The sequence below is a fragment of the Pteronotus mesoamericanus genome, unplaced genomic scaffold, assembly GCF_021234165.1.
Source record: "Pteronotus mesoamericanus isolate MK-2021 breed Mesoamerican mustached bat unplaced genomic scaffold, CSHL_Meso_final scaffold_54, whole genome shotgun sequence".
NCBI lineage: Eukaryota > Metazoa > Chordata > Mammalia > Chiroptera > Mormoopidae > Pteronotus > Pteronotus mesoamericanus.
In genome coordinates, this window is record NW_026555321.1 from 21,873,768 (window position 1) to 21,891,081 (window position 17,314).

General features: G+C 42.3%; 1 protein-coding gene across 2 annotated transcripts in view; it reads right to left on the reverse strand.

Annotated features, from left to right (window-relative positions):
• RYK (receptor like tyrosine kinase) overlaps positions 1-14,337 on the reverse strand; it is a 92,980-nt gene extending 78,643 nt beyond the window's left edge. For both annotated transcript variants that reach the window (XM_054595655.1, XM_054595654.1), the window contains exon 1: positions 14,066-14,337. In XM_054595655.1, coding sequence (XP_054451630.1) covers positions 14,066-14,297 — 232 coding nt within the window. In that variant the 5' untranslated portion in view covers positions 14,298-14,337. The remainder of the gene's footprint in view (positions 1-14,065) is intronic.
• Positions 14,338-17,314: the final 2,977 nt, after the last annotated feature.

Consider the following 17,314-nt stretch of genomic DNA (forward strand, 5'->3'; position numbering starts at 1 on the left):
AGCACTCAATCCACTAAGCCACACCAGCCAAGGATCAAGTTCAAATAATTTAACAGTTCAAAACTTTTCCAAATGATTTTAAAAGTTAACTACTGGTTTCCCAAGGTTACAACAATGGTTGATTAGTGTCAATGAGCAAATCTTCTCCCTTTGTAAAAAGATCCACCTTTACAACACCGTAGAAAATACATTCCAGAGAATTGTTCACATGCCTGTTTTCCCCAATACCTAACAAGCAGGGCTGGGGTCTTAGAACTGGTAGCTACTCAAATGTTAGCTGCATAAATGGCTGGCTATTGATGAAAACTGACTATCTCAAAGATGGATTTTGATGAACTGGATGAATGCTGTTTTTTGTTTTTAAAATCAGAAATCAGTTAAGACAAGAGAATAAAAGTGATGTCATGGAAAGAGAACTAAAGCACAGTTTTTGCTAATAAGTAGCTGGCCTTTGGCAATCAATAATTTAACCACCTTCTCCAGACATCAATTTTCTTAACTATAAAACAGGGGAAGTAAACCAGATGATGTTATAGTCCCTTCTCAGCCACAAAATCCTATTATTCTATGATATCATCCATGGTTTCCAAATGTCAGCCAAAACTCTATTTTTTCTATGATATCATCGACAGTTTCCAAATGCTAGTCAAACTAGAGTAAAAATTTTATTTAGTCAAGATAATCTTCTAGATTGAGGACAGTGTGGTATGAGCCAGAGGGAAAAAAGCCAAAATCACTTACTACATATGATATCATTAAATACTCTATATTTTAATCAACACGAAAAGATAAATATAGAGCTCTTATTTCAAATTTTCCTAGTTCATGGAAACTAACAAGCAGAAATAGATATTATAACAATTTGTCCATCAGGATCTAATAAATCTACAGTCAAATTATACCAAGAAAATTAGCTGAGACCTAATATTCAACTACATCATAAGACAGGGAATTTACAGATGTCATACTGTAGGAAGGGGCCTTTCTTCACAATTAAAAAAGAAAAAGTTTATAAATCTCCAATCACCATAGCTGTTTAAACAGTAATCTTGTAGATCAAGTAAGATTTTTTAAGTACTCCTTAGTCCATTTTATATAACCTGAATTGTCTTGACAGAGCTGTGTTGAGGTGTATACATATACACATGAGAATATAAAAATAATTAGCCCTGGCTGGTGTGGCTCCGTGGCCAGCCTTGCGAACCAGAGGGTCACTGGTTTGATTCCCAGGCTAGGGCACATGCCTGGGTGGCTGGGCCAGGTTTCCAGTGTGGGACGTGTAAGAGGCAAACACACATTGATGTGTCTGTCCTTCTCTTTCTCCCTCCCTTCCTCTCTCTCTAAAAACAAATAAATCCTTTAAAAAATATATATATAAAAAGAATTAAAATGAGTTTCTAAGAGAAAGAAGATCTCCATGATCGGCAACAGAAGACAAGGCAAATAGGCCACCACCCTCCATCCCCTTCCTCCAGGATGCTTCCACATCTCGTACCTGAGACTGTGCTCCTCAAAGGAGAGGCAAGAGGACCCACCCCCCTTTTAGTCCCTGAGAGGTAACTAGGGAGTCAGCTTCAAAGAAAGGAATCTCCTGATCCTTCCAAGGAAAAACCAGGCATTGGCAGTCACTGAGCACCTTTCCTCACTTTAACACTTAAGAAATCACAGTATGAGGTAAAAATCAATAGTTCACTTAAAAACAATCCACTGGAATGGTTCTTAGCTGCCACTGCATTAACAAACCAAGCTACAGGTAGGATACAAAGATCCACTTACTAAGCATCTCCCCACCCCCATCCTCCAGAGATTACATTTCAGATCCTGACTTTCACTGTAATCCGCAATCCCTGAAAATGGATGTCCAAAGCTAATCCACCATGAATGCTGCGCTCAGGTTTGCTTCTCTAATAACTGATGATATCACCTTTGGAAGAAGTTATGTGAAATCAGAAGGCAAGTAGGGTCACTTCTGATTTCGGATGGGTGACTCAGATGTATACTGTCACCTTCCCCATCTGAAAAAGCTATGGCAGATGGGTAAGAAATTATAGAGAGAGCTGGGGACTAAAGTACAGGATCAGGGAGCAAGATTTCATAGTCAATTAATGTATTTGTCATTTTCAAAAAATCCATAAGAGAATTCCCCCAAAGATTTGATTTATACCACAACTACAGAGATGAAGGTGATTCCCAAATCCTACCCAAGGATAGTAAGGAAGAAAAACATAACCCATGAACTCCAGCACTATAACATAAATTCCAGTATCTGGTAAAAAGATACTCTGAAAAATAAACTGTCACTGGTTCCTGCCCTATTTAACGAAAACTATCTGACTGGCTTATACAAGCATTTCCGGTACAGCCCTATAACAGAGATGGAGTAATCTACTCATAGGTGGACATAATCACCATTCCACTTCTCCAACAGGCAACCTCTCCCCTCCCCGCCCCCAGGAGCACGCTCCAGTCGGCTGTGCAGGCCATTAGCTGGCTTGCTGTCCCGTCCATGCTCTCAAAGCACAATGGAACACTCACAAACATCACTTCTTCCTGCCAGCACAGGAAGCTTTGCAAAGTGCTAACTTGGGGTCCAGTTCCAAATCTACCTGAATTCTTTTCTCAGACAAGTCACTTAGTGCTCTGCTAGAAGTCAGTTCCATGAAGGCAAAGATCCTTATTTGTTTTACATCAGAATATATCCCAAGCCCCTAAAATACGGCCTAGTATACACTCAATAAATAATTGTTCAGTGAGTGTGTGATAAATGTTGCTACTGAAGGCAATCCATCAACCATGTGCTATCTAAATGACCTCTGTCTAACATTCTGCGATTTTGGTTTTCATCCAAAAACATGTAAATCCCCACCAATAACTAAAATAAATTGTTTTGAGGATTGTGTCGCCTTTTCATATGCACTATTGCAACTGTGGTAACAGACATCCTGTTTTTGATTGAAGAGCATCTTATATTGAAGAAATCAACACTCAGAAATAATATTTACTTACCTACTCACATATAGCAGGAAAAGATCGAATTAAAACTCAATATGCAGATTCCAAATCCAATACTGTCCTACGCCATGTTATCTATTATATACCTAGAGTTGTGTACCTATGCATGCATACATGCACAAACCTTAGAACTTTTTTCTTTAAATTGGACTAAATTCTCCATTTCAACAAATAATTTAAGGAGTTAAACAACAGTAGAAAAGATGCAAACAATCAAAAAGACAATCTATGGCCATTTCTAGTTCTGGACAAAACAGAATAACAAGAGTAGATTAACCTTCTCATCCGAAGTAACGATGACGAAAACCAGACAAAATATGTGGGAGTTCAGAAAGACAAAGGCAGCTAAAGTATTCAGGACAAAGTACCAGGAAGAAGAGAGCTACACAGACAGAACGTCCAATATCTGCAGAGAGTTCCCCTCCAGGCTTCAGCTGAGTACTGATCAGAGTAAGCACAGAGAAAGGATAAGTGTCTAGTATGTATTCCCACCAGCTAGATGGAGAGCTTCACGATTCACACACAAGTCACTGGAGAAAGTACACAGAATGGCCTTTTTTCTTTAGAGGTTTATGTTATCGTTCAAGAGAGAGGGAGAGAGAAACATCAATGTGAGAAAGAAACATCAGCAGGGGACTGAACCCGCAACCTAGGCATGTGCCCTGACCAGGAATCTAACTTGTGATCTTTTGGTTATGGGACAATGCTCCAACCCACTGAGCCACACCAGCCAGAGCCAGAATGGTCCTGACTCAGTAATGAGGAGTAATTAGCCCTACACTGAGCACTGTTCCTGTCCTACCTAACAAGCCTTTTAAGCAAGAACTGAAAAGATCAAACTGTTTACAAGTAACTTAACAGTCCTAGAACAAAAGCCAAGAATATTTATAGGAATACAAAAACATCCAGCACCCACCAGGGAAAATTCACAGTGCCTCTCATGCAGTCAAAAACTACCAGGCATGTAAGACAGATAAACAGAGAGATAAATCAATTAAAACCAACACAGAACTGGCACACATTAGAATTAGCAAAGATATTGAAGCAACCTGAAACAACTATTGTAACTGTATACATGATCAAAAAGTTAAGTAGAGCCCTGGTCAGTGGCTCAGTTGATTGGAGCATTGTCCCATAAACCAAAAGGCTGCTGGTTTGATCCCCAGTCAAGGCACATACCTAGGTTGTGGGTCCCTGGTCAGGGTGTGTACAGGAGGCAACTGACAGCTGTTTCTCTTTCACACCAATGTTTGTCTCTCACACTGATGTTTGTCTCCCTCACATCGATGTTTCTCTTCTCTTTCTCCCTCTTTCCCTAAAAATCAATGGCATATTCTCAGGTGAGGATTTAAAAAAGAAAAGTTACAGAGAGACATAGAAGATATAAAAAGACACAAATCAAACTTAAGAGATGTGTGACATGAAAAAACACACTGGATAAAAGTAACAGCAGATTAGGCATTTCAGATGAAAAGATTATAGAAATTATATTTCCCAGCTTTTATTTACTAGAAAAGGCTAGGATCCCTCTTGAATCCTTCACATGCTTTAACTGTAGTGTGTACCAAGAGTCTCCTGAGAAACTGCTATGTACCAAGATATGAGGTGGCTTCAGTACAGTAGAGAAAAGACAGAATGCAATGGGTACAGTGACACGGGTTTGCTTGCAGAGGGTATAAAGAGCTATGAAAGCCAAGATGGGGCGGGGGGGCACCTTACCCAGAAAGGGGGTATGAGAGAGAGACTCATTACCGTCCTTGGGAACATTAGGCAACTTCAAAGAAAATAAGCTATTAAAAACTAATTTACTTAAGTTTCTATTCGTAAGTGTAAGTTCAGTCCAATTCCCCCTTTTGGATAATAACTTAGCAGACAATGAGAAATTATCAAAAGAATGCTGACCCCAGTAAGATACAAGATACTGAATCAAAAAGAAAATATGATTCATTTTTTATTCAATCACTGAACTTTTACTGACCATCTACTACATACTAGGCACTATTTTAGGTGCTAGCAACATAGAATGGAACGATAAAAAAGAGCTCTACTCAGAGAGAAGAAACTTTCCTGTTGGGTTGGGCGGAGGTAACGAAACAACAAAATTATCAAGTGCTTCAAAGAAAACAGGGTGATAGAACAGAGTAGCACAACCCTAGAAAGGCAAGGCTCTCTGAGAAAGGGGTACTTTAAGTTGAGATCCAGAAGGCTCCAGGCATGTAAAGACCTGGGAGAAGTATGTGAGGCAGAGCACTCACCTAATGCAGCTCCTGGAGTGAGAAAGAGCTTGGCCTCAGAGAACTAAACACATGGTACATACAGGCGGAGGCAGGCAGAGAGGAAACCCACAGCAGGCAAGTATCCCAATATAAACATTGATTTCTAAATCAGGAAGCCTCTGAATGGTCTAGATATCTGATATTTACTAATTATTATTCATTTCTTAGATATGATCATGGTTATTCCAAATTCTTAGAGTCCCTATCTTTTAGAGATACATAATAAGAAGTTTTACAAAATTTTATGTCTGGGTTTGCTTCAAAATAATTGAAGTAAAGGATGGGGAAAGTGAGGGCAAGGGAGTGGACTGGGGAGTGGAGTGGTACAGACAAAACAAAACTGGCCATGACTTATTGTGGGAGCTGGGTGATGGGGACATAAAGGTTCATTATACTATTCTGTCTACTTTTGAATGTTTGGAATTTTCCATAATAAATATATTTTTTAAAAAGCAAACTTATTTAAAATATGGGGGGATGGTAGTTGTAAATATAAATGCCGCCTCCTCAGGGAATTTTTAGGGTGGTAAAACTATTCTGCATGATACTCTGGTGGATTCGTGACACTGTGCATTTGTCAAAACGCATAAAACAACATAAACCTTAAATGTATGCCAATTTTTAAAAATTCTGTAGAAGGCCAGGGAATCCCAGGACGAGATACAGAATTTAACAGAACAGATACCCCCTTCCAGAATCACCTTCTGTGGGACTCAGATGCCCTGTTAAGCTTTCATCAGGGGTACCTGCAAGGCCCTCAAAGTCCAAGAATCCCTGCCACAGTATCCAAAACTTAGTATGTATAGGTATCCAGGCCTTTGTCTAGTAAAAGGCCCTATGGCTTTCACAAAAAAAGGTTGAGAACCACTGATGTTTCTCTTGCCATGAACTTCCTAGTTAAGAAGTGAACTGCTTTTGCTCTTAAATCTACTGGTAATACCTCACTACAATCATCTGGATTCCCTGAGGAAATTACTACACGGGACATTACTACCCAGCCATTACCACAAGCAAACAATAAACACCACCAGTGAATTTTACTACTTATAGTTGTGACCGGCACCAAAAAAAAAACACCCCAAGATGGAAAATTATGAGCATGTTTTCTTTAAATAATATCTATTTATAATACCATATTTCATTTAATCCAAAATGCGCCATTATTTTCTGTGCCACTAAGAATGAAAAACAAACTGCCCATTAACTGATGACTCCTCGTGGAGTGTAAAATGGTTCCAATTTCAGAGATCTTCAAACGTAGAATAACTATGTATCTTACAATCAATGAAACATGGCATTCGAAAGGTTCATTAGCAGTGGCCTATCTCGCATCTCCTAAACAAATTGCTCAGAGTAGGTCTAGGAATTGGTGTTTTGTTTACATCCCTCCCATGACTCTGGTTGGATAAAGCCTAAGTAAACGGCTAACCTTCACAGGCGGCACAGTAGAGAAGGCATGTACTTTGGAGTCACAAAGCCCCAGACATCTGTGACCTCCCGCAAATTCTGTAATTTCCCAGAGCCTCAGCTTTATCTGTAAAAAAAAAAGTCAATGCCACTTACGTCCTATGGTTGATAAAATAAAAGAGAACATGTGAAGTACCTACCATCTAGCAGGAGGTGTACAAAAACACATACATATTTATAGCAGCGCATATTTATTTATGAACAAGACATACTCACCTCACAAATAAGAATGGGACCTATGAAATTACTTTTCAGAAACACTCTACCACTCAGCGCTGTCACTTGCTAGGCACAGTAAAAAGAATCCTTCAAGAAGTGTTTATTCTGTAATTCAGCAATGCACATGGATTTTTTTTTTTTTTGGCACACCACATTTTAAGAGGCCCTACATAAATGAAAGCTGTTTAATAACATTTTGATTAGAAATATTGTACTTGATTTACATCAACAAGGATAACACAGAAAAGCATACTTTTAAGTGTGATATAATTTCACAGCAGCTAATGGCTCTGTTTCACATCCAAGTTTTTGTTTTATTTAGCTTTAGTTTGTATAACTGGCAAGTTTTTTGAGAACACTGGCATAACTGCACTAAAACTCCCAAAAGTAATGCTGTGGAACTTCTCAGTTCACGGTGCTCAAAAAATACCTACATGTTTTGTTTCTAAAGTGACCCTTAAAATCCAAACAGAAGACAAAAAAAGAAAAAAAATCCAAACAGTATTTTAGGCAGCACCTTCAGAATTGACTAGTCAACTCAGGATGTGACTCATAAGGGACAGGTTTAGCTATAATTGGATAGAGTTCTACCACATGTGTAGCATGAAGAAGGAAAAAATAACTCAAAACCCACAATTGCGCAATGTCTCACTCAGCCTTGCTCTCCCAATGAAGAACACATGGATTCAAACTGATGCTGTGTCAATGCCACCAACCCCACCCACAACGCCCAGGGTGAAGGGCCTGCTGAAGGGTGCTAACCCACCTCCACCACCCCCGCCCACCTCCTCAGGGTTTCAGCAGTGGTAGGCTGTGCCAAACACATCAGCAGAGATGACACCCTCGCTGCCCTCCCGCATCAAGCACTCGGCCTGCAGTTAAGAGGAAAGAAAGATGCTGGGAGAAGAGCAACACATGGCTCATCTCATTTTTCTTTCCCCCAACCACTTCCCAAAAGGAAAGCCCTTGGATTCAGCTGCCCAAATCTGAAACCCTGGATTCCTCTGTGACTCCTCCCTTTAATGCTCAGGTCTCCACTAAGTCTCTTGCAAACTCCCTGTAAATTCCTCACAAATCCATCCTACCCTTTCGACTGCCCTAGTTGATCCCTCTTATCACAAGGCTGACTTTGTCCCACTTCCCAGATCCAGCTTTTCAGTCTACACGCCGTCATTCTCACTGGGGCCAAGGGTTTCTTTCCTGTAACTCAGTCCTGACTGTGTACCTGCCTTTCCTAAATTCTTCAGCAGCTCCTCATTACTTATAAGATAAAATTCAAATTCCTAATCCAATCTCCACCTACTTCCCAGCATTATACTCTACCACTCCCAGACTTTCCTGATTTTTGTCATCTTGGCCACATTAGATTTCTCCTACTCCTTGATTTCACACACATCTGCTTCCACAGAACTATGGCTTTGGTCTATTTTCTTTGCCTGGCCTGAAACTTTCTTTCTTCTGCCTATCAAATTCATCCTTCAAGATGAGACTCAAATGTCTCCTTTCCTAGAACACCTTTCCTAAAACTCTCTAAGCTTCTCTCCCCTCCCACCTTCTACAGTCAAAAGTCATCACTTCTACAGTAACATATTAAATCAGTCATGTAACTGTTATCTCAGTGTTATAGTTGTAGGTGTAACAGTCTTTCCCACAACACTCAAAGCTCCTCAAAAAGGGTTCAATAATTTTGAATTACCATTTTCTACCATGATATGGGCTTCAAAATTTTTTACTGGACTGATTTGGGGAGCAGTGATCTCAATTAGTATTGGCCTGATTTTAAATAAGATGTGAACAATGCTTAACTCTTCCAGGGGGTATTTATTTTAACAGAGAAGCAAGTTGTCCAAACCAAATTTCTTACTGGCGGGAGGCAGAGTCTATCCTTAGAAGCCCCTCTGACCCCTAGCGGTTCCCTATCACCACCAATACTGCTGCCATGACCAGTTTATACCACACCCCCCACTCGTCAGCCTTTTATTCCCAAACCCATGGCATCGCCCCAGCCACAAACCACTTTGACTTCAGGAAACTCAATTAGATAGAGAATGGGAGGATGCAGATAATGATCCAGACCACAGGCAAGCACATGTGGCAGCAGGCTTGCAGATTATACTCCTCGAGCATTCTGGTTAATCACTCCTCTAGAACTGACAGAGAGGCATTATGGACTCAGGATTCAGGTGGGACTGAGTCAAGATCTGACACTCTCCTGACTACACAAAGGGCCCAGGATCAGAGTCCGTATCAGTAAAGGAGAAAATGAATGCCTATAGTGCAGCTTGGTACAAAAAGTAAATGAGAGCAATGAAGCAGGGCCTGGGGACACAGGGATGCCACATATGATGAAAAGCTCCTGAGGCTTTGGAGTCTTTGAACAAAATGGACTACCATCAGCACTGCGTGCCCACACCAAGGAACTAAACTGGTTACATGTACCTCCTCCACATCTATTTCCTCATCTGTAAAACAGAAATAACAGTACATACTAACACGGGGATTACCTTTGGACCTAACACAGAAAAAAGATTCCACAGGTCAGCAACATCTAAAAAGTAGGGACTGTCACTTCAACCACCACTAGTCTTCTTAATACTGTTATTACAAAACAAAACCTGCTACAACACGGCACCCGCTCTTCAACAAAAAGCCCAATCCTGCCATTTATACATTGTGGAATGACTACTAGCCTTTATCCCCATTTCCTTCCAAAACTCTCCTAAATGTTAACAATGAAATCACAAAGACATTACATCACAGAAAGGAAAAGAAGACAACAACACATCATACATGTCAACAGCTTTTGCAAAATGGAGAGCAGCTGAAGGAGTGGTCGCTGCCCCTCAGGATTCCTGAGTGGCTCAGTAACGGAGCCACCAAAGGCCAGGCTGGACTCAGGCCTAATGAACGGGAGCTTCTGAAGGAGTTATTCAAAGCAGTTGGACCCCCAGGTCCAGCAGGAGACCCGAAGTTGTGTTTCTAAAGAAACTGAACCACATTGGCTGGAGCACTGTACACAGAAGTCAAAATCTAACCCAAACTCAAGCCACTGATGTATCATAAACATACGAGAGGCAGAAAATTGCAGGTGTCTTCTCTGTAGACCCTGACTAGTCCCAAAAGAGATGGGAAAGTGTGGATATGGGGAGTAGACTCCCACTGAAAAGTCCACCTGTACCCCCCCCAGGGTAGTCACATTAGACCTCCAGCACACACACAGCATTTTCTCTTCCTTAATCAACTTTTCAGCATCTTGCTCTTAACTATAGACAGTCAAAGATCACCAGACATTTGTGATATAAACAAACCCTGAAATTAACAAGCACATTGGAGGAAGCAGAATATTAAAAATATAATAAATATACAGAATAATTAAAAAATAATATGAACACACACCTCAAAGATAAGGGAAGATAAAGCATCTATAAAATAAGAATGAAATGGAAATGGATATAGAGTATAAAAAGAGCTTCTAAATTTGAAAACATCATTGAAATTTTAAAAATAAAACCTTGGAAGACAAAATTAAGAAATTCTCACCTTTCCACTTTCTATACAAAGATATAAATAATAAGCAACACTAAGAAAATCTGGAGATTTAATAACCAAACCAATAGATATCTCAGAAAGAAAGAACAAAAGATGAAGGGTAGGAAATTATCAAAGAAATAATGGACATTTCTGAAAACTGAAGGATATGGTTCTCTAGATTAACGGGCCCACTAAGACAAGATGGACAACAGACAGACAGAAGGAAGGACCTACACAAAAGCTTATAAAATTTCAGAATACTAGAGTAAGAGATGTTAAAAAAAAGGAAAAAAATCAGAATGGATTTTGATTTTTATCAGAAATCCTTGAGGCCAGAAGAAGTGTGAAAATACCACTGAAATTGAGGGTGTGGGGGGAGGCAGGGGATTTATTTTCGACATAATACACTAAATTCGGCCAAATCATCTATAAAGCATGAAGGCTGGATAGACACCTTCAGACATGCAAGGTCTCAAATAATTTACCTCCCATGTACCCCTTCTAAAGCGGAGATACACTTTAACAAAACAAGGCAAACCAAGAAAAAGGAAGACAGGAGATGTAGAAAGCACAGGCTCCAAGACAAAAAAGAAGGGAAGAAGTCACAGGAAAAACAATCATGGAGTAAGAGGATGGAAGGCTCTGGAGGGGCAAGCCTCTAAGGGGAAACCAAGTGGAAATGAAAGATGATTTGATATGTTATCGGGGGAAAAAAATCAAAAGGCATTTAACATATTTCTTGGACTAGTTGAGGGAATGTAGCCTACATTAAAAAAACTAATCAAAAAATTTAAATGGCAATTAATTATTTGCTCCAGGAAAAACAAAAATGTTTAGGGAAAGAAAGCAATCACGGGTCATTATTTAATTATAAGTGAGCAATAAATATATATGCAATAATGTAAATATTGCTGGTTTCACCAAAAATTGTTACATAACTATATTGGGGGGTTAGGGGAAGAGAAAAGCCCAAGTACTCAGTTATGATACTACGAAGTCAAATGCTTACTATACAATGATTTAGAAATATGGAAAGTAAAAAACTTAAAAAAAAAATAAGCAGAACTAGTTTAAGACAGTAGCCTCTACTGGAAAGCAGAGCCTGGAGGATTAAAAGGCAAAAGGCAGGAAACTGCTGTTTTTCATTTTGAGCCTTTTAGCACTATTTGATTTTTTTATAAATTATGTTTACGTATTAATTGATTAAAACAACTTATTCTTATATCAAGGACAACAACTTATTCTCATATCAAGGGTAATTAGTTCAATTTGTAAAGCTGTCACTATCAACTTTACTTATAAATGTCTTACTTGGAATTCCAAACTCATTGTCTTAGAAATATTACAAAGTGATGGTTAGTTTCCCAAGTCAGCTTTCCGAAGGCATTTTACCCATAAGGATACAAAATTATGGTACAAAGTAGTATTTCAAGTAGTTTTAAATACTTTAAGAATTTATGTGGAAAACTGCATTCTAAGAACTCAGGAGGCCCCAGGCCTACCCACTTGCTCTTCTGCACCCTGGTGCAGCCAAGGAATACTTTAAAGGTGAAATAAATAAGGGACATGGGAAGGGAACGGAAGGAGTCTGGCAGGATGGATAATCAAGAGACCCACTGTAACAGGTCAACTCTATCTGCACTAGAGGAAACACTGCTAGAGGTCCCTCATGCCCCAAAGGTGGCAGGTTGATTAGCAAGGCAATCCTCCCTCTCTGCTCCCAACAGCTCATTCCTGTTCATCAATCAGGTAACAAATACATCATTTCAAGTATTAATTAGCAATCATTATTTTCCACCATGCCATAACCAAACTTGTATAATATAAACAATATCTTCCTTTCATTCAATAAAATTTTGCAGCCTATGTCAACACTATGTTCAATTTTTTTTTAAAGATTATAAAATTGTGTGACCTTGAGCAAGTTCCTTAAAGCCTTACTTTACTCATCTCTAAACTGGGAATAATGATACCTACCTAATCGAGTCACAAGAAAAGTAGAGGAAACGATGTGTATAAAACAAGTAGGGGCAGGTATTTGGCAGGCACTCAATCAGTGTCAGCCTCTGGTTGCCCCCTGTCCTCTGCCCCCAATCAGACTAGTTTCTCACATGTTAACAAAGTCACAAATTATATATATGTTTTTAACAACAGCAAAATTAATGTTACAAAACCATGCATAATACATTACAATTTTAAAAAATTAATGTGATGAGTCGATTTATAATCATTCATTATTTTTCCTAAGCCTTAGTATTATGATCCCAGTACTAACCCATTTGCAATTTTAATTCAGCTAAACTAAGTTCAGCTGATTCAGCTAGACAAAAAAGAGGATTAAGAATGCAAGGCATTATAAAAACACAGCATTCTTCTTGGGTTAAAGACTGCAAACCCATGTATGTAACAATGTCTAAACTGCTAAAAGCAATTCCTCAAAACACCTCAAGGAAGTTTTAGAACTTAAAGAAAAATAAAACTGACCAATAATTGACGCTTAAGAGATTAATTTTTTCAACTCAGATGCACCACAAACGTGAGATGAAATAAAGGGACTGCCATAATACACAAAAGAAAGTAAATGTCTAGGTATGTGCAACTACCAAAGACTTCCCATTTGGACCATTTCTATCACACCTTCTTCTAAGGGGTCATTTCCAGAATCCACAAAGTCCCAACAGGAGAACACCATTATGTTTTAAATTGATTCCCAAACGACAAAGCTAACTAAGGAGAACAGAACCAACTGACCCAAAGTCAAGTTCTCCTTTCCCTATAAAGTATCCAAAGTAGGATAGTGGCCCAGAAATACAGGATCAGTCCACACTCCAACACATCCCAGACAAGAACCAAAAAGGTACTGAAGAAGCTAAAAGGTGTGGGCTACCTGGAGATTCATTCACTATTTAAAAGTATGCTTATCAGTAGCAAGATTTGGAGACTGCCCCGAACATGTAATGAAATGTCCTTATAACCTGGCTCATTTTTTTTTAAAGCATGATAACCAGAGAGTATCAACTCAGTCAGTGGTGTAGCCTCTACTGAGACATCAAAACCACTGCTAAGGGTTTACAGATTTAGTCAACATAAAACGTGGATTTCGAGGTATCGAAAATCCAGGGCCCTAAAGTGACACGCAAAGGAAGGGTCAAAGAAATATGGTGTGGCAGGGGAGAAAAGTTTTAAGGGCGCTTGACTCTACAAAATATGGTGAAGGGTTGAGGAGGCTATGTGAAGGATGGAATGGGGAGGATCCCGGGTCTTTCGCGGCGGCCGAGAGATCTCCAGGTCTTTCCGTGGCGGAGGAGTGAGGGAGTAGGGGAGAAGCCATAAGGCTGACCCGGGGCGGGGGCTAGGCAGGGACCACACCTCCCAGCCAGCTCTGCAGGCAGAGGCCGGGGCCCCGAGGCGACCCCGGGAGCTGGGACGGGATGGGAATCCCCGGGAAACAAGGAGGGGACCAATCCACGGTTCAAAGCGCGCAAACTGGGCCGCCGACGGCCGGAAGCAGCCGGGGCCCGGCCCGACCTGCCCGCCCCGGCGCAGGCGGCCCCACTCACCGATGAGCCGGCGCACCTCGTCTTCGCTCAGGTAGAGGCTCACGCTGGGCCCCGCGGCCGCGGGCAGCAGCGCCGGGGGCCGCGGGGCAGGGGCGGCGGCGGCGCCGGCCGCGGACAGCAGTGGCAGCAGCGCGAGCAGGAGCAGCAGCGGCGGCGGCGGCGGGGCCCTCAGGCCGCGGGCCCCCAGGAGGCGGCCCCGGAGCGGCGGCCCCGACCGCGCCGTCCCGCGCATGGCCACCGCCGCCGCCCCCAGGAGAGAGCGTTGGCCGCCCGCCGCGCCCCCGCCGCCCACCCCCGGCCCCGAGCCCCTCACAGCCCCGAGCCGGGGGCGGCCGCCCAGCTCATCGCGCCGCCGGCCCGTGGCAGCCGGCCGCCGCTTTAGACCGCCGAAGCGCGCCGCCGCCGCCGCCGCCTCTTCGGCGGCATCGTCCACTGCTGGAGACTCGTCGCGGGGGCGCGCCCGTGCGCGTTGCCGCCGTCCCGAGAGCGCGCGCGCATGCATCGCCCGAGCTGTTCGGGACGGGCTTGGCGCGGAGCGCTTTGATTTTAAAGTGCAGTCGCCGGAGAAGGGCTCGCAGATCTCTCTCTAAAGGAGTCCGCCCCCTCCCCCACGTTGTCACCAGCCTGATGTTTGCTTGTCTATTGTCTGTAACACCCTTACCGTGGCGGGGAGTGCGGGCAGACAGGCCCGGGCCGTGCCTGCAGCCGAGTGGGCTCCCCAGATCCAAGGTAATACCTGGAGGCGGCCACTCTGGTTGCAAAAGAGAAACTTGCGTTTTTGTTCAGTGAGAAAATGAAGAAAAATAGAAATCACCTAGTATCGCACCATCGGAGGTCAACATTAACATTTCTGTGTTTGTCCTCATGCCTATGTACTACATACATTTATTCTACAAAAAACTTAGCAGACTTCATGGACCTATTGTTAAACGTTATAAATTTTTATTTTTTTATAGTTGTTCTGCCTTCCCATTATCAACCCCCATCTAGGGTCTTAAATCCGTGGTCCACGACAGACTGACAGCCCACTCTCACAAGAATGTAACTTTCTGTACAAACGTGCGTCTGTGTCTCTGTGTACTTAGGTCTGTACATCTGTGTCTTTGTGTGCTGTGTGTATGCCTGAGCACACAGAAAAGTGGTATGTATGTCTTATCATTTGCTGTAAGGAGTCCCTGTCCCCTAGGGAAGTTTAGAATCACGGATACGTGGTCTTTTTTTAGAGGCAGCCCAGCGAGATCTTACAAGGATCTCCGGGCCTCCTGATGTATTTAAGTGAGGAATCCACCATCACGGTCAAATTTGCTCCAGGTGCCCCGTCTCTCCGTGAGGCTTCCAAGCGTCTTTCCCGGGCCCGGGTCACCTCGCCCCTACGGGCTGGTCCCGGGCCTGACCCCAGGCCATGGGCTACTGGGAGCAGCTGCTCCTGGGCCAGGCAGCTTCCAGGCGCAGTTGCTCCACCACAGTGAGGCCCTGGGAGGCGGCTATTTTTATCCTCTGGGGAGGCTGGGAAGACAGAGGCTGATCAGGCCGGAAGTCCTGAAACTTGATTTTCTCCTTCTGGATTGAGAGGGATGGGTTCCGTTTAGAGATAGGCTGGCCTCGGCTTATCAAACTTCAGCCTCCCAACACAATACTGCACCCATCATTCTTCAGGAGGAGGCTGGGCAGAACGTGAGGGCTGAGGAATAGCACTCCACCAGGGGCTGATCAAAACCACATAGGTCAGCAAAAATACTTATGTTGGAACAGGCACTGCTACCTATTATGGGATGAGCTCTATCAAGAAGGGCTTGAGAGCTGGGAATGTGCTGTGTGAACAGGGCTACCAATTCAGACAGGAGGCATTTTTTTTTTTTTTGAAGGATGGTATATTCTCTGAATTTTTGAAAATGGCTCACAGTCTCCAAGTAAGGAAGCTCCTGTCTTCAAAGCAATATCCTCTTATCAGTGGCTTCTTGAGGTAGCTGGTGATATCAGCAGACCAGAGCTGTCAGTCAGGCCTTGCTTGGTTCTGGTACTTAATGGTGTGACCTTGGGAAAATTACTTAAACTCTCCAAGCCTTGGCTTTCTCATTCATAAAATCAGGGTGATGATGCTTGACTCACAGGGCTTTTACAAAATTTAATTGGAGAAGATGTGAGTAAAACACAGGCAGATTCTGGACTCAGTGTCAGTCACACAACCATTGTTATTGCTATTATAATTAATCCCTTCCCTCTAATAACCACTTTCTGGAAAGTTTCATCATCAATAACCTACAGACTGTTCAAACCAGGAATCCTCAGGAACTTCATTCAATGTAGAACCATACCTGGCCCAAAGCCAAGCTCAATGTACTCGTGCCAGGCATCGTGCTTGGCACAGGGACATAGAGATGAGCAAAGTGCTTCCTTGAGGATGTACTATAAATAAATATTTATTGCACATTATCATCAGTGCTATGAAGAAAAAGTTAGCTGTTCTCAAATTGTGGTTCCCAGACCATCAGGATTCTCCCTGGAACCTTATAGAAATGCAAATTCCTAGGCTCCACTCCAGACTAACATAAGTAGCAACTTCTGTTGGCAATGCATAGAGAACTGGTATGCACATTTTATTATTTGTTCTAAGAAGTCTTTGTGCCCCAAAGAGCAGCATGGGACCTCCAGGCGATGCTGGCCACTCTGTCAAGAAAAACTCAGCTCTACTATCTCCTTTGGGTGATTGCGTTTGTCTCTCACTGGCCTCCCTGCTTTCCCATTACTCCTCTAATCTGTTCTCAACACAACAGCCAGAGCTGTCCTGTCAAGTGTCAGCCAAATCCTGTCACTCCCTGGCTCTTAAACTGCCAATGGCTCCCTAACTCGTTTAGAATAAAAGGCAAAGTTCTTACAAGATATCAAGACCTGTAATAAGTCACCAACTATTTTTTTAAAAGGTATAAAGGCAGTACTCACACTCTACCTTTTTCTCTTCCCTTCTGATTTTATCTCCTTCTGTCCTCCCCCTACTCGCTTAGCTCCAGACACAATGGCTTCCTTGCTGTACTTCCAACACACCAGACCCAATCCTACCTCAGGGCCTTTGCACTGCTGTCCCCTGAACCTAGAATGCTCTTCCTCCTGACATCCACAAGGCTTCATCTCTCACCTCCTCAAATTTATACTTAAATAGTAACTTCTGAATAAGATTAAAATTGTGAACTTCCCAACACTTTAACTTCCCAGAGAAGGAACCAGTTTCAAGTCTCTCCTGGTCTCACACAA